The sequence below is a fragment of the Humulus lupulus genome, chromosome 1 (assembly GCF_963169125.1).
Source record: "Humulus lupulus chromosome 1, drHumLupu1.1, whole genome shotgun sequence".
Classification (NCBI taxonomy): Eukaryota; Viridiplantae; Streptophyta; class Magnoliopsida; order Rosales; family Cannabaceae; genus Humulus; species Humulus lupulus.
The window spans coordinates 5,586,436-5,605,650 of NC_084793.1; the positions used below are offsets into that span (position 1 = coordinate 5,586,436).

The 19,215-nt window shown below is 27.6% G+C and overlaps 1 protein-coding gene and 1 long non-coding RNA gene across 2 annotated transcripts; one reads left to right on the forward strand and one right to left on the reverse strand.

The window, feature by feature from the left end:
• Positions 1–10,797: 10,797 nt before the first annotated feature.
• Positions 10,798–12,536, reverse strand: LOC133793680 (uncharacterized). Its single transcript, XR_009875090.1, has 3 exons — positions 11,960–12,536; positions 11,754–11,848; positions 10,798–11,070 (listed from the first exon to the last, which is right to left on the reverse strand). It is a non-coding gene; the product is annotated as an uncharacterized LOC133793680 (long non-coding RNA).
• Positions 12,537–13,361: 825 nt separating this feature from the next.
• LOC133794318 (glycine-rich protein 5-like) lies at positions 13,362–14,001 on the forward strand. Its single transcript, XM_062231895.1, has one exon. The coding sequence runs from the start codon at positions 13,468–13,470 to the stop codon at positions 13,807–13,809; it is 342 nt and encodes a 113-aa protein (XP_062087879.1). The 5' UTR covers positions 13,362–13,467; the 3' UTR covers positions 13,810–14,001.
• The last annotated feature ends 5,214 nt before the right edge of the window (positions 14,002–19,215 follow it).

A 19,215-nucleotide genomic window follows, 5' to 3' on the forward strand; every position in this document is an offset into this window, starting at 1 on the left:
AAGAGTTTTTGATCAAATTTTAACTGTGTTTTTTTTTTCTATTCTTATGTTTTTGTGTGTATTTTCTAGTCATATTTTGAGTTTGATATATCTAATGTTGGTTTGTGTGTGTTTGATTATGGAATGAGATAATAAATGCTTTACTATTGTCATTTGTTACTTTCACTCGTTTCTTTATATTTTAATTTTTTTGTTATGGATTGCATTGTAATGTTCTACAAAAAAGTTGATAACATGTTCGTGTAAATTGTTCTTTTGAGTTACATTTGTATAATATGTATACTCAAAATATGCAAGTATTATACTCAATAATGTGACCACAGTATTTTCTAAAACATGTTAGGATATTGAAAATGGTCTAGAAATAGAATGAAGTATATAGTAAGAAGCATAAGGTTTTATCTGAAAATTAATTAGTGATGAGTGGAGTAACTCATAATCTTATAAATTATTGAATATATTTCATGTGGGATATTTTCTCTAACATCCTCTCTCAAGATGGTGGTTATTTTTGCTCATCAATCTTGAATGGCTCGATCGCAATTAGCTTGTTGGCTCACTATCCCCGAATCATAATAGGCTCTTTTGACTCTCTTTTTTAACCGGTTTTAGATTTGGATCGGATACATACTCGTTAGAGTTTTCTTTGGCTCTTGATACCATGTTACAATGTGGAATATTGTCTAGAAATTTTCTTTGGCTCAAAATGATCTAGAAATAGAATAAGGTGCATGGTAAGAAGTATGAGTTTTATCTCAAAATCAGATGGTGATGAGTGGAGTAACTCATACTCTTATAATAAATTATTGAATATACCCACACACTTTCTACATGAGATATTTTCTCTAACAAAACAGTCATAATTTTGATAAATGCGATTCATAGATTTCTCTTTTTTGTTGAGTTTTATTTAAAATATAAAATACTTAATTTAATATTTTGTCTTTAACTACCAGAAATAAATATATTAAATTTGGTTAGAAACTACTTTTAAAATTCAATTTATGGCAAAAATTACTGTACTATTGGTAGCTGACGAGAACTGTATTTTTTTTTTAAGTCCAATTTCTTGTAGTAAATTTTGAACTTATTAACCACAGTTGAAATTTGGTTTTTCGATTTGTAATTTTTAACGCTAGTTAAGCCAAAATACACGTTTATATCAGATAAAGATCATCGAGAGATATTAGATCATAATTCAGCTAAAAATAAATATGATCACACAATCACACTGTGTTTTTATGTGTTATTAAATGAGAGGATAGCTCTTTAATTTGAAATTTAATTAAATAATAATTAAGCTTAATTTGTTTTAAGATAAAATGTGGCAGCTACAAATTCGTCATTAGCATTGGAAAGTAATACTCTCTATTATATATTAATTACTCTTCATATTCATTCTTGTTCAAGTTCACAATCATAACAATAAAAATATATGCTCTAAAAATTTGCACTAATAATTTTTTACACTCCTTAACTGATATCATTTTATAACATATAGTGAATTTTAGTTTAAATATATATATATATATAATTAGTTGAACAAACATGTTGTATCAGTAATTATTAAAAAAAATAGTACATATTTTGAGTGCATATTATATATTATAATAATACCTAAAATCATTGATTAAATGAGCCAATTAAAAAATATAATTTTGGACGCGATATAAAAGTTGAACTATTTTTCTTACAATAATCGAAAACCCCTTCTTTTTTTTTCTTCCAAGCATATGTAATTCTTGTAAAAATTGAAAAAAATCAATGAACTCAAAGTTTAGCTAGAAGCCCAAATTAAGGTGATCAAAATTCAAAAAGTCACAGACACACGTAAATATTTATATATATATATATTATTTGATCGATTAAATACATAAAATGTATGCATGGGACTAATAAACCACGAAAATCACAAGAATGCCTTGAAAGAAACCATTTAATTAATTCTCTTAGAAATAAAATTAAAAAGCAACAATAATGTGCAACGCGTATAAATTAACACAACTGTTTAGATATACCTAACCTATTTAAGCTTCTTAGATATATAATGAGATTCTTAGGTAGGCACATTAATATCGTAGGCGGGTTTTCTGTTTTCGATATACTTGGAGAAATTATAACTTAATTTTTTTTGTATGACTAAGTATATAATAATTATTGTAAGCATCCCGCTAATTTTTAGAAAATTCCGATAAATATATAATGTCGAAATCAAGAACTCGTGCAGCTAATTGTTTAAACTCTGATTTCAGCACCGTAAATTATTCAGAATTTCTCAAAAATAAGCGGGATGTCTGTTATAATCATAATGTACGTCATCATGTGAAAAAAAATGAACTATAATTTCTCCAAATGCCGAAAATAAAAAGTGCTACTACAATATTGTGATATTTGATAGGAGCAAAAGTGATACCCACCTAAAAAAAATCATATTTATATATATATATTTGTTCACGGTTCACCCATTTCTGGAAATTAATGCATGCATGCATGGCTTAACTATAATTTAGCCACTAGTATAATAATAATATGCACATGACTACGCATCTCGATCGAACATTGTGATATTTTGTTGAGGAAATTTATGATACTTTATGGAAAGTTAATTATCTTTCATGTCATTATTTTTACACGTTGTGTTATAATTACAGCAAAACTTCTCTATATAATAATAATAATAATATTGAGATTAATATATTTTTATTATTATGAAAGGATTATAACTTAATAGAATTAAATTTATAAAATATTAAAAATTTAAATTTAAATTTAATTATAATTATAATTATAATTGATAAAATATGTCAAATTTAATATATAAATAATAATAAATAAAAATGACATAAATGTATAACTATAATATACAAATCTATATAATATTATAAATATACAAAATTATTTTAAAAATCTAAATTAATAATTAATTTTATTATAAATTTTATAATACATATAAAATATCATATATATAAATAAGTTTAATATTAAGACAATTATTATTACAGTGAAGAAATATTTTATAAATGTGTGATCAATAAATATTATTATTTTTATTTATAACTACTGATCCTAATAAGTTGGGGCTAAAATTTTCTATAACTACATACGAGTTATCTATATATATATATATATATAAAGGAGAGCTTCAAGTATATTATGTGGCACTCTAAAATCTCTTCAAATCACTCTTTCTATTTTCTCATTTAATCTAATTTTTTTTATTCATTTTCTATTTTCTAACAATTGAAAATATCAATATATATACATATTAATTTGATTAAAAATTTATTTAGTTAAATATCTTAACTACTTATTTATTGAAAAATACTAAAAAAATTAATTAAAAAAGAGCTTCAAAGAGATTATGTGGCACTCTAAAATCTCTTCAAATCACTCTTTCTAAACAGTTATCACAATTAGATTTTATTATATTATTATATCATTTTATAATTAACATTTTACAATCTAAAGTATCTAATTTTTTATTTTCTTTAATATTTTATTCATTTTTTTCAGTTTTAACCCATAAAAGTATGCCGTTACAAAATAATATGTTGCTTTTACAGGCAGTTCTCTTCCTTAGAAAGATAACTACCTTGATATTGGTAAGAACATATAATACCTGAATATTAATGAGAATTAAATTTATTATTGGGTGTTGAATCGCTTGATGCTGTCATTTTTATTTAAAATTCTAATTATTATTATTTTCACTAAAGAAAGTAAACTCTGAGTATATCGATTTACATTGTATATATGAATTTTAAAGAACCCACGTACCAAATTTTCAGTTTTTCTTTTCGCTATGTAATTCAGTAAATATTAAATCTATATCTTTATATCTATATCTATATCTATATCTATATCTATATATATAAATGAGAGTTTCGAGAAGATTATGTGAGACTCTAAAATTTATTCAAAGCACTCTTTCAATTTTCTCATTTAATCTAATTTTTATTCATTTTCTATTTTCTAAAATATCTTAACAATTACAAATATTAATATTATATATACATATTAATCTAGTTAAAAATTTAATTTGCTTAAATATCTTAACTACTTAATCATTGAAAAATACTAAAAAAAATTAATTAAAAATTACATAATAGTTTTCGGTTCTCTATATATCTATTTTTCTGATTATATTATAATTATGTTTTTTATTCAAAAGTGAATAGTTTTACAAAATATTATAATTATTATCATCAATCATCAATATTTATAATTGTATTTTTCTCTTATTTGATATTTTACTAAGCTTGTGAAAATAAGATATTACTAATGGCATTCTTGGGATTTGTGATTTTTTTTCACTATAATAAATAAATATTTTATAGATTGTAATTGTAGTGGACATTCCCGCAGCAACAAAAGATGCGGAGGTTGATGTGAAACACGAAAGATTCTTTTTAGAAATAAGGAACACATTATGAATGAAAAATAATATTACTAAAAATAAAATAATGCACAACAACAAAAATAATAAATGTTTATTTAAATTATTTATGTTTTTTTTTAATTTAAATGTAATAGTTTTACAAAAATATATATTAACAACATGTATAATTTAATTTAAATTTGATTTATTTCAACGATTTATATTTTGAATTTAAATTTGATTAGATATTTCATTACAACAACTATTTAATTAAATTTTAAATATAAGTAAACAATACTTTTTTCTCATTTTTTATATTACTTTTTTAATTTATAGCTATTAATTTATTAAGGAATTTTTTTTATCTATTTTGTCTGTTCTCTTTTTTCACATTTTTATTTTAATAAAAATTATAATAGATAAAAATATCTACATATAATAATAATAATAATAATAATAAAATCTATCTATTTATATTTTAACTTTTTGACAAAATACAGGATCTAAATGTTAACTTTTAACAATAAAATATTCAAACGGGTAATCAACCAAATTATACGTGGTTCAAATAATCTATCTTTACATTCCTATTTTTTAATTTTTGACAAAACACAAGGTCCACAAGTTAATTTAAAAAAAAAATTAATGGTCAAAATTGGTAAACAACTAAAATACAATGTTCAAAATGGTGTGAACCCTTATAGAAAACATAAACAATTTTTAACATTTTGAATAAATATATGATCCACAGGTTAATTTTTAAAAATAAACAATCAAAATGAGTAATCGGCCAAAATATAGTGTTCAAATAATAGATTTATCTATTTCTATTTTAATATTTTGACAAAACTTGAGGTCTACAAGTTAATTTGTAAAAATAAAAGTTCTAATGGTTGATCGACTAAAATACAAGGTTCAAAATAGTGTGAACCCTTACAGAAAACAAAAATGATATAAATATATAATTTAATTTTCATAAGAAGTTTGAACATTTTAAATAAATACATGGTCCAAAGGTTCATTTTAAAAAACATAGGGTCAAAACGGGTAATGACCAAAAATACAGTGTTCAAATAATCAATCTATCAATTCCAATTTTTATTATTTTGACAAAACACGAGATCTAAAAGTTAATTTTTAAAAATAAAGACTTCAAACAGGTAATTGGCCAAAATAAATCTTACACAAAATATAAATTTTCTTATACATAATTTAGACTTTCTATAAAAAGAACTACGCAAAGCGTATAATAATAATAAATAAAAGTAAATGTACAACAAGCTTTTTGAACTTTGTTTTTAGTACTTTAAAATTTGTCAGAATTTTTCAAAAATCTACAGGAGGTTCACTATACAATAACAGTGAACACCATCATGAAATAAAAAATTATGGTCAAGATTTCTTCACGTGTCTATATAAAGAACATGTTGTACGAGTATGGTCAAAATGAATCACCACCACAGTCTCCCAAAAAATATTTTAAAATATATATGTTTTAATAATTACAAAAGACTGCGCGGAGTGCGGTTATATTTTCTAGTTTCAATATAGAGTAATACTTTATGGAGATTTCAATTATTGTATATTGTAAAAAAAATTGTCTTTGAAGCATTTTTTTTTTGTTAGTCATCTCTCATAATACAGTGATTTGTATGTATTTTGGTTAGACAATAAATTATTTGGATGGAATTTTAATTTATAAAATATTGAAAATATGCACATTCAATTGGGATGGTCTGTTGTAATCAGACAATTAATTAGTTTGAACTCTATTTTGTTATCGGTTAGATATACATCTACAAATTATTTTTTTGAACTCACCTCATATAAAAGCACCCTTTGTATCATTTTTTGGTTAAGTGAAATGATAATCTTTTCTTTCATTCTTAAACACTAATAGTGTGTAATTTCTTCTAGAGTTAAAATTAAATGTACTTTAGAATATATTTAATGTTGTCAAAACTGTATTAGTTTACTTATTTTTTTTATTAAATTTTAATCCGTATAGATTTCCGTCCAATTAATTCTATTGTTAATTTTCACCCCACCCAACCACTTGAGACAATAGAAATTATTTTCTATTATTGTATAGAGAGAATTTATAATTAAATTAACTACGTACGTACCTACAAATTAGAGACTAATAAATATAAATTTTGCAAGTAATCAGTACGGAAATCAATAATTAATATTACTAAATGTACGAAAGTCTTTGGAACCAAATTTATAGTGAAACGTTGTCCGAGCTAGTTTTATTTTTGTAGTAGAATAAACGGAATTTTTAAAAAATATGGTTTTTATACTATAAATTTGAAAAAAAATATGTGAATTATATATTTTTTAATTTGTATAGGAAAATTTGTTAAAGAAAAAATTAAAGTATGAAAAATGCAATTAGTAGTTAACTAAAATATAGAAATGTCATATTTTTTATCATAATTGTATTTTCTTTGATTTTGAATGTAATTTTATTTTATTTTTTTTCAATTTTTTTATTTTTTCCTTCATTTTTTAATTATTTTTTCAATTATGTTTTTCCTTACTTATTTTTTCAACCATTTTTTCATTTTTTTTTCTACCAATTTTTTCCTTTATCCTTTTTTTTTCTTTCCATTGTTTTGTTTTTTTATTCATATTTTTTCAGTTTTCTTTCTTTTCTTTTTTCCTTTTTTTTATTTTTTTCTTCCATTTTTCTTCATTTTTGTAATCATTATTTTCTCCTTTCATTTTTTTTTTCACACATATGAGCTTTTTTTTTCTTCTTCCATTTTTTCATTTTTTTACCAATTTTTTCATTCATATTTTTTCTTTCCATTTTTCCATTATTTTTCTTCTTCTTTTCATTTTTATTCATTTATCTTCTTTTTTTTCTTCTTTTTCATCTATTTTTTTTGTTTCAGCATTTTCTTTTAACTGTAACCCTTATAGGAACACCAAAATTTGGAAAGAAAATTAATAAAAATATGAAAACATGAATGAGTAACCAGTTACCCTGATGAGAACATTCAAATCTAGGAAAAAAAATATATGAAGAAGATGGGAGAGAAGGGAAATGGGGTGGATCTAATTTTTTTTCTATCTTCAGGTTTGTGGTAACTAGTTAGCTTCCCGTTCTTTGTGTGTATATTTCTCGGGATAATTGGTTACCTTCATGTTCTTTGTGTGTATATATCTGGGGGTAACTGGTTACCTTCACATTCTGTTGTATGTGTATATTTCTCGATTCTTTGTGGTAACTGGTTACCTATGTTACTAAAATCATACTTACTTCTTCTTCCTTTTTTAATGAAGTGTTATTCCTCTTTTTACTTCAAATTTGATGTTTCTTTTCATATTTAATATGAGCAACTCGTCACCTCTCTTATTATAACTGGTTACCCCTCTTATGGCAGAAAGTTACTCCTCTTAGGATAACTGGTTACCCCTCCGGGTACATGTATTTAACCTAGCTCTAGGATTTTATTTTACATAACTATCAAAGATCAATTAAGTAACTGGTTATCTTACCCATGATTTAAAAAAAAAAACATACAATCTAAAGAAAAAAAATGTTTATAATAAATAAAAAATAATTTTAAACACAATCCATATTAAAAAAAATGTGCAAAACAACCAAAGAAGAATTTAATATAAAATTAGTAATATAAAAAAAAAATAAGCTAAAAAAATAATAATCAATTACAAACATACCCTTCAAAATTAATAAGACTTGATTAAGAGTAAAATTATGGCATAAACCAACATTTATACAAAAATATGGGAATATAAACCCATAAAAATGAAAATTCTTAAAAAAAGCCATAAATTAATTTTTTTTTTAAAAAGCCATATTTTTGCACACTCTATTAAAAATCTCATATAAAATGTAATTTCCTCTAGAATAAATTGAAAAGAAAAATAATTAGTACGGAAAATACAAATAATAATAGAAATATTATTAGAATAATGATTATAAAAAGTATAAAATTATGAAAATTTTTAACTAAAAACAAATCAATGGCCTTAAATCTTTTTCTTTCATCTCTAGCTACTTGATTAATAATGTAACAAAAGTTTAACCATATATGTTGTTGACGCCGTTTTTCGTCAACTTAAACAGTAGAGCAATTAAGCAAATGGAAAATGGAGCGAATGGATTTTAAGAGGAAGACAAGAAGATTTTTACGTGGTTCAGCAGTTAGTTCTACCTAGTCTACGAGTCTATGTTATTAAGACTTGGAGTTTTCTGGAAATTCTTCAAAAATGAATTACCCAGAGCTTTCTCTCCAGAAATCAGAATTCGATCCATTACAAGTGGTGATTCCTTCTCTATCTATAGGGAAGGTTACAGAGTTCATTCTCACATATTTCGGGAAGATATTCTCTATATCAATTGAAATAATGATATTAAATGTGATATCTCCTATATACATGGAAACGTCCCATGGAAATCAGGAATGGATAACAGATAAAATGATATCCCTTAAATTAGGGGATTAAATAACAAGAAACACGTTCACACGTAATGGGTTATTTCAGATGAATTATCCAATCTTCGAGATCGACCATTAGCATTGACTCAGTCGAGACCAAGAGTCATTCACGAGCTTGCCACCCCAACTTCGTGCTATGCTCAGGGCATGTGGGTGTCGTCAAAGCTGCTACATCCGAGCTTGTACTTCCCGAGTTCAAGCTATCTCGCTTGAAGGCAATTGGTGAAAAATATGTTTAAGTGTCATGCCGTGCGAGCTCAGAACATATTCAAGGTTACACATCTTCAAGCTTTCGAGATCGGCAATTACAACAGAGCGGTCTGACTGAAGGATCAAATGATGACCATGCACACTTCGAGCTCACAACCGACGAGCCTAGCTTTCGGGATCAAGACTCTTTATCTCGAAATTTGGGTATAAAATATATATGGGGGATCTCCTAAAAAATGTAATTGAAAATTAAGTTAAGCATTAAGTATAAGAAATTCATGTGTAAATTGTAGCATCTCAAGACTCCTTATAAGGATTAGTATGTTGATTAGTGTGTTGGGAGGGCACAATTGAAATTATCGTGTAATTATGTGTTTATAATTAAATATATATGTGGTTATGTGAATTATGTGAGTTATATAATGATATGATTGTTTATGTGTGTTAAATTCGCTTAAAGACCCGCTTTTGTAAAAAATTGGTATTTCCATAATTTTGACCTGTTGAGGATATAACTATAATTTTTTAAGTTATGTGCTTGAGACCACATTATTATATGGATATATTCATGATAATTGGCAGGAGTCGATCATTTTGAGCAATTTAGCAGAAGAGTCACAACGAGGATAAATACCCCACTCATGGTGAGCCAAGGGGTATTTTGGTAATTTTACACATTTCGGGATTTGTTGAAAAATGAGAGTATTTGATAGGAAATAAATTGTATTTGATGAATTGGTTGATTAACTTGGAGATAAGGAGTATAATTTGAGGTTTAGTGATAAATTAGGCTAAATGACTAAAATGCCCTTAAAACTTGATTAAGGGGCTTATGGAAATGAAGAGTAAAATGGTCATTTGACCATTTGGCAGTGATTTTTTTTTTTTTTTTGGCTAAGTCTAGAACCCAGCTGCTACTCACGTTCAAGGATTCTCTTAGCTCTCATTTGATCATTTTGGAAGAACATTCTCAAGGATACAAAGCTCAACAGCTAGATCAAGTTGTGACTGGAGCTGCCAAAATTTTAGTAACACAAGGATTTTCAGAATTTAAGAGAAGGTATTGATGTTCACTGATTAATGTTTTTATAAATGTTCCAAAATTCCAAATGATGTATGACTGATAAACTTACTTCGCTTCAATCTCAAAATTTTAATTTGTAAGTAACTAAGAGTAATCTATATGATCCATTTCAAGTCCGAGGATATAAATATATAGGAAAAAAATTTGGGTGAGGCTTTTTTGTTTTGACATAGAGAAATTGTGTGTATTGTGGTGATAGCAGATATCCCACCAGGTTTTGATAAATTTGGAATAATTTATAGTGTCGAAATCAATGTTCAAACATTTAATTGCATGCATGTCTGATTCTTTTATACGCGTGTTAAATAGATTGTTTGAACTTTTATTTTGGCACCCTCAATTATTTGGAACTTTTCGAAAATAAGTGGGATGCCTAGTATAACTATTATGTATACTGTCATATAAAAATATTTAGTTATAATTTCTTCATGTGCCAAAAATAAAAATACATCTACCATAGAAGCTATCACAACCCGAGCCCTAGGCTGTGGCAGAGTTGTAATATCCATAACTTAGGTGGTCAAAAGTCAAACTTTGACCCTTGGTAGAAAATAGTCTTTATAAATGATCTTTTAATTTATTTTAAATATTACTATAATTATATAAGTCAAGACAACGGATTAACTCCTATAATTATATATGAAAATATTACGGATAAAAGTATGATCGTTTATCTTAATACATAGAACAATAATATCCCCACAGTTATATAGTCACCAAACAGTTAAATTTAATAAGTCATAAAACACCAAAATAATACTTAGCATCCACCATTCTTCATTTCTAACTATTACATAGCTAACTTAGATAAACAGACCGATAGGTTCCAAATTAAATACATAATGTTCAAAAGATAGGATTAGGGCGCTAAACACATTAGCTTCAGCGATAATTCACCTTATCCACAATTTTGCGTCACTAGGATCCTGGAATGGGAGAGATATAGGGGGTGAGCTTATAAAGCCCAGTAGGAAAGCAACTAATAACATAGGACTCACAAGTTCAATAAAAACCCCTGCATGGTTAGCTTTTTAAAACAAAACATACATCATCATGTATACACCAAAATAGAGAGAAACCATAAATAATCATAAGAGCACTAGACCCCTAGTTCCCGTTACCCACCATAGAAAATCCGACATCCTAAACCGGGTAGCCGGACCTGATAACCACCACAATGGGGAGGCTCAGAACACTTCCTGTATACAGATGCTAGGTCTTTACACCTACAGGTGAGTGGACACCTGATCTACCTATGATGACACAGAGACTAGGTCGTAAAACAACAACATGCACAAATCATGATCACTATGGCTCTCATCGATATAACCAAATGCAGGTAAACATGAAAAGAAAGAAACATATTCCCTTTTTATTTTAGAAAATTGGGCAGCATAACAACTGCATTTGTATAAAACCCAAAAATCATAACCTGCATAATTAAGTTAACAAAATAATATATTTGGCACTCAGTGCCCTCAGAACAGAACAGAAAACATGCAGATTAAGTTTTTCCATTTTTCAAACATTTTATCAATATCAAAATTGGAATATGTTAATGCACTTCAATAAGAGTACAACAAGTCCAATAGTCAAGTTGAGTCCCTACCTCTTAAGAATTTTCAGTCCGAGCCCCAAGCGACACTCCCAAGCTTAACGATTATCCTAGAGTGAATTAAATTGGATCTATATATCACGATTTTCCTACGAGCATCAAATGAGCAAACGATTAACATTATTGAATTCCTTATTCAAAATCGTGTCCAACGACATATAATAAGACCATATTTAAAAATTCAAGTTCCGAAACCTCACCCAAGCGGTGCACACTAGCAGTTGATAGCGGTACCGGGAACGTCGACGAATATATGAATGGCATATATCAAAACGATCCTCTCGAGTAGTACATCACGGGAGTACAGCTCCTTCGCCCAAATGACCTCCGGTGTCACCGAAAAATGCTTCCAAAAGGGCGAAGATACCCAAAATCTCGCCGGAGAAAAATGGCGAGTTGACTGGAATGGTTTAGTGGGTTTTGTTCCTCTCTTCATGCTGGTTCCAAAGGTACCAACCACTTGCCGAGTGGTGGTCGGAGTTGGCCGGAAAACACAGTCAAAGTTGACGGACCAAAACTTTGACAGACTATTCCGAACAACTTACAGCGAGATGGGCGGTGCCGCTTGGTGGTTGAGGTCGCCGGAGCAAGGCGAATCCAATGAGTCGCCACATGCCAATAGTGGTGGTTGCCGGAGGTTGGGTCTTAGTGGTGGTGGTTGTTGCCGTGGAGAGAAGAGAAAGAGAAGAAAGAGAGGGCAGTCGGGGAAAGAGAAAGAAAAGAAAGAAAAAAAACTGAATATATAAATAAAAAAAAATTAATTTTTTTTCCCTCCCTTCTTTGACTTTTCCAACCTGAGAAAAGTCTCAGGTTTCGCAGAAGCTCCCTAAATATATATATATATATATTTATAGGAAAATTATATAGTAGGGATATAGCTTTTGTCCCCACCAATAGGGATGTTTCTATTTTTAGTAAGTAAAGAAATTATAACTTAATTTTTTTATATGACAGTGTATACTGTAGTTATGATAGACATTCTACTAGTTTTAGGAAATTCCGAATAATTTACGGTGTTGAAAAAAGACTTCAAAACAATTTGTTTCACAAGCGTTTAAAACAAGCTTCAATAAAACAGCTTGTTTTCGTGTATTTGGCACATGAATAGGTTACAATCTAATTTTCTTTATATGATGGTGTACATTATAGTTATTTATAATCTCTTATAATTTTTTGTGAAATTCCAAATAATTTACAGTATCGAAAACATGAATGAGATTATTTTGAAGCCTGTTTATACGTGAATGAAATAATTTATTTTGTAACTTGTTTTCGACAGCGTAAATTATTCAGAATTTTTTTAAAACTGGTGAAAGATCCTAAATAAGTACATTATACATCATCATATAAAAAAAATTGATTATAATTTTTTCAAGTACCAAATTACAAAAATTAGAAAACTTCCCAACCAATAATGACAAATAATATTACACGGAATAGGCTACCAATAATGATAAATAATACTCTATCCAACTTTGTGAAAACTTTATTGAAGAAGCAAAAATCGGCCTGGTGGATCGCTCATTTAACCCTACATTTACTACTCACAAACAACCGTAACCCAATCACTCTTTTTGGCTATAAAAAGCCATCGATCGAACGACCATGCAGTACTACTCCTCCAAGTGATCATCATCATCATCATACAAACAAACTACTCACAAAGAGAATAATAGAGAACTTGATTTGTTTAGCTACAGAAATACAAATGGCTTCTTCGAAGTACTGCATTGTGTTGGTTCTTGCTCTGACTGTGCTGCTTCAAGCTACAGCCAGAAACGTCCCTGTGCCTGTGCCTGTGCCTGTGGCAGCGAACGTAGGGCTTAGCGACCAGAAGAACTTCCTCTCCTACGGCGGCATCGGTGGATACTCCGGCGTTGGCAACAACGGCATGCCATTCAGCGGCATCGGTGGCGTCATTGGCGGAGGTGGAAATGGCTTAGGTGGCGGCATTGGTGGTGGCATTGGACTTGGTGGCAATGGCGGACTTGGAGGACTCGGCAGTGGCAGTGGCATTGGTGGTGGCTCTGGCGTTGTTCCTTCCCCTTGAAATAAGAAAGTGATAGAGGTTCTATGATATCGAGTAGCTAGCTAGGGCAATATCTGCTCATCATGATGAGAGTTTTATTTCTATTAAGTTTGAAAGTTATCATGAGAGTTATTATTATGTGAGAGTTTTATTTATTAGTTATTACAGACTAGTTACTTATTTTCTATTAATTAATTAAAGGTTTTTGTAAGAGTTTTACTTTTCAGTATGTTTGTTTTTGTTTTCCAAGATATATTAAACCAAAAAGAAATAATTTCTTTAATTATTATAATCTTTGCTTATCTTTCAGTTTAATCTTATGTCCAATATAATTAATTTGGTCAGAGATATATATTTAAATTTTACAAATTTAAGCATTGTCGACTTTGAAAGAAGTAAAGAGAAATATATTGGCATGAACAGATCATTATTAACATTTACTTTTAGATTTTTTTTCGATTTAAATAAAAATGGTGTAGTTTTATGGCTAAAATTACTAAATTCTTACTTTACTAGCACTTAAATATCAAAACTTTTTTTAATAGCGAAAACACCAAATGTTATCTTTTCTTGACATTCCGTAACTCAAATTTTTAACTAATCCACCAAACGATTGATCCACAACGTAAAAAAAAATGAAATCATTTCCCCATTTTTAAAAAGTGGTGTGCTTCATTATATATAATCCAACATTTATATAATATACATGCATCACATGTTATGATGCATTTAATATATGTGGCATGATACAATAATTAGAAAGAGACGTCAAAATGTGAAGGAATTGAATTGATAGCAATAGTAATCCATGCATTGATTAATATATACACTCGTAATATGTGTATATAGTTTACATGATAATGTTGTACATATTTCATATCATGATAACGACACAATATTTTTCCAGTGCACTCAAAATGGATAACGTACTTAAATTAGAAATTACATTGTGTAACAGGACTATAAAATATAGAAAGAGACGTGATGTTTGTTATTATTATAAATTAAATATTTTAATGTTTTAAAAATGATTTACTATTTATTTATGTATTTTCAATAAAAAAAAAAAACAAAAATAGCATTTAGGGACTTAAATGATACGATTTGAAAATATTGGGACAAAATTAATTTTTTGGATCTAAGTGCTACAAAGTATAAAATATGGGAATCGCAGCTCAAAAAAACCTTATACAAAATATATAAATGTATAACTTTTTCTTTAATTTTAGAAGGGTCAGTATACATTTTTACATGTATTTGTAATAATTTTTGTCAAAAGTATATTGTACAAAAATGTAGAAAAGAAAAAAGTTAGGGTCATGGTCACCCAATTTCCCATAACTCTGTCATTGCTTATAGGTATAATGCAACAAAATTTGTAACTAAAAGAACATCATCACACCCATATTATTTTCACACTAAAAAACGGTGACTAAATATGTTTTAGTCATAATAAATTTATCATTATATAATAAGTTGTGACTAAAATTATATTAATTATAATTTTAATATTATTTTTTTGTCACAATCAATTTTTTATTGTGGCTAAAAATAACATTTAGTTACTAAAAATTTATGTTGTGACTAAATAGTCATAAAAAATTTGTAGTTACGATATTTAAATAACATAAATTATATGGGTGTTTGGATTTTTTAGAATGGGAATGTGAAATCAAATCTATGTTTGATATGATTTTTAGTTGAAGCTTAATGTTTAAGTGAGTCCTATTTTTAATGTTTTTTTTAGGGTAATCTCAATAAATTCTTTAAATACTTGAATTTGAAATTCTCTTAGAGGCGCTTGTTTTAAGAGTTGAGTGGCTTGGGAATTTGTAGAAGGGCTTACGAAAAGGGTAATATTAAACTCAACATTTCAAATGACTTGATATTTTCCTTTACAAGCCGTGTGGGACCACAAAAAAATTACACGTGCTCACCTAAAAAAGTTAAACCAAACATGGCCTTCACTACACATTCCCGCCTATTTATTCCTTACCATTGCACCAAACACCCCCTTAATCTCAACTCCTCTCAACTAAAGCCCACTAAATGAAACTCTTGTACCAAACACTCCCTTATATTTTGTCTTTGACACTTTCAAGTACTTCTACCCTTGAGTTTCATCTTCTTAAGTCGTAATGTCAAAAACTCACCATGTCTTGCTTTTGACGACCATTGTAACGCACTGGATAACTAAGACTGTTATACTGTGTATTTTAAATAGTGTTAGACTCACTAAACGAGTCATTTGGCCATAAACGTGTAACTAAACAAGATTAACAGTTTAAGATTAATTATTTTGGTCAAAAGAAATAACTATTTCATTAACATATCTAACCCTAAAACCGTTAATCACCTTTAGTTACACGTTTATGGTCAAATGACTCGTTTATCGAGTCTAGCACTATTTAAAATACACAGTATAACAGTTTAGGCTATCCAACGTATTGCAACCATAAAGTTGGACCCCAACATCAACATTTTAGAGATATTTGTTTGATATTGGAGCTGGTGTTGAACAAAAAATAACACCATCCATCACCCACCACAATATAATTTTGGTATGGGTAAAATATATTTGTATTAGTTGTCTTCCTGTCATGACAATGCTCATTTAAAAATGGTGTATGGAGCTGGCAATACACTTAAGAGTGATGGTTTTGGGATATATATATACGAGTCATATGACAATATATATAAATGAGTATATTTATAGTTAGTTGGAAAATGTTCGAAAATCCTTGACTATATTGTGTGGGGCTTAAACTATTATTATTTATTGGTGCCCACTTAAAGTTATAGGTAGCCCGACCAAAAAAAATTAATGCTATAATTGTAACTAATTAATTTTTTATTTTTATATTTATTTTTCAGGTGGCAAGAGATAAAGTGGTAAAAGAAAAAAATAAGGTGAGAGAATAAAATGAGGAGAGAAAGTAATTAATTAAAAAAAAAAGACAAATTTAAAAAAAAATACAGAGAAAACAGTTTTTTATTTTTAATTTATATCAAAATTTTCTGTTTTCGTAACTTATCTTTTAAAAATTGTTTTATGAAATACACTTATAGTTCTTTTTGTTTAATTTTATGGAAACAACTCTTTTTTTGTTTGCTACTTTTTTAAACGATTAATGGATGTTGCTAATGGTTAAGTTTGACAAGCTTTTTCAGATGGATATCTCTCTAAATGATTTAATTACTATTTAAGAGAAAAAAAAATAATTAAGGAAGGTGACCTGAGCACCTAGAAACTGGTTTTTTTTTACTGCAATCATAAAAATAAGTTCCAAATTGATAATGGTGAATTTATGGGACGGCCCTAATATTATTAATAGTACTTATTATGCTAACGTCTTTTGACTATACTATGAGTGGGACCTTAAACGGTAGTTATATGTGTACTAAAATTATGTATCAAAACATTACATTAATTGACGTGCTATTATTCTTTAAAATAATAATTTGATTGGTCTAATAAAATTACCACGTCAGTTAGTTTGTTGGTTGAAGTAATGAATCTTTCCTGATTTATCAAAAAAAAAAACAAAAATGACCACGTCAGTTGGTGTAATATTTTAGTGCACATATTATTACTCTTTGCTAAAATGAATTTATGGAGGGACCTAACATGTTGTAAATCCACGAATAACTTTATAATATATGAATATTTAAAACAAAATTTTAAATTTATGCATAGTGAGAATGCAAGCTACACATTTCAAAACACAGTACCAAATAATATGTAAGGTAAATATACAAAATTTCACAACAAGTGGTGTAATAAAGATGGAGATTCGGACTATAACTACATATTATTTCATTCAAGATTGGAAGACCCATTAGTAGCCTGTAGTCATGGCAGACTCTTATTAGCTATTACAGTTACTTACACATTCTCAACATCAATTAATGCACCAACAACCAACTAAGAACACATAGTATTATTTAGCTGGCAATGGGGGGTTTCCAATGTTTTTAGCATTTTCCTTGAAGAGTATTGCACCAGTGCTGCCAAACATTATAGAGTGTTGCTATTTGGTACCTTAAGGTACCCAATACCATATGAGGTGTCGCCTTATGATTGGTTAGTAATACCTCATAATTCTTATTAAATTCAAATAAGTAGGACCCGATATTGGATTGCACCAATAACGGTATGTCACCTACTTGTGGTGTTGGGCACCAGTGATGCCCCTTAGCAATTCTCAGCATTATAAGAAGTTGACATACTGATATTGGTAAAATTTAATATCAGAGGTCTCATATATTTTAATTTAATAAATAATATTAAATATCACTAACTAATCATAGGGTATCACCTTATATGTTGTTGGACTCCTTAAAATGTCAAATAGCAACACTCTTGGTTGAATTACTATACTTTATTTCTTATTAATTAATATTTATTTATTGAAGGTAATAATCTTATTTCAAATGGTGGAGTAATTTGAAATTGATCCCAAAATAAAGAATATTGCTGAAGGGCACTAACATTCTCCAACAAACAACACTTTATATATGGTATAGTATTGTATTAATACAATTTAGTATCAGATATCACACATTATAATTTAAAATAAAAAAATATAAGACTCACTACTAAATTATACCAACCAAAATAAGATAGTTGGCACCATACATTTATTATAATGTCATTGCTCGGTGGTGATACAAATCACTTTATTTTACTAGAATATTCAGTTATTCACTGCTCATTCGATGAAATCTATATATATATAGAGAATTTTATTGGTGTAACCCGTGAATAGTTTTGGGCATGATTTTTTTCTATAATCGTGTATATTATAGTGATATAGAACATTCTGCAAATTTTTAGAAAAATTCAAATAATTTACAGTACCGAAAACAAGGATCAAATACATTGTTTACCACACGCATAAAACAAATAGTCACGCGTGCAACAACTTGTTTGAACATTAATTTTTGTATTGTAAATTATTTTTGTGAGTTGCACCATAGAAATACCCTATATATATATCTTCTATATAAAAAGTGTGTAGATAATAAAAATTCTTAGTTTTAACTGTTTGTTTTGTTAACTTTAACAGAATATTCTAAATATTTAACGAAATATTTATTAATTATATTAATATAAATTCAAATATTATAACATATCATTATTATCTTAATATTTAATATAAGACTACATATATAATAATATAAATTCAAATTCAAATTCAAATGTTATAAAATATCATTATTATAATAATATATAATACAAAACTAGATATTTAATAATGATATTAATATAAATTAAATGTTATAAAATATTATTATGATAATAATATATAATCCTAATTTTTTACTGATTATATTAATATGAATTCAAATATTATAAAATATTATTGTTATAATAATATTTAATACAAAACTAGATATTTAATATCTATATTATTACAAATTTAA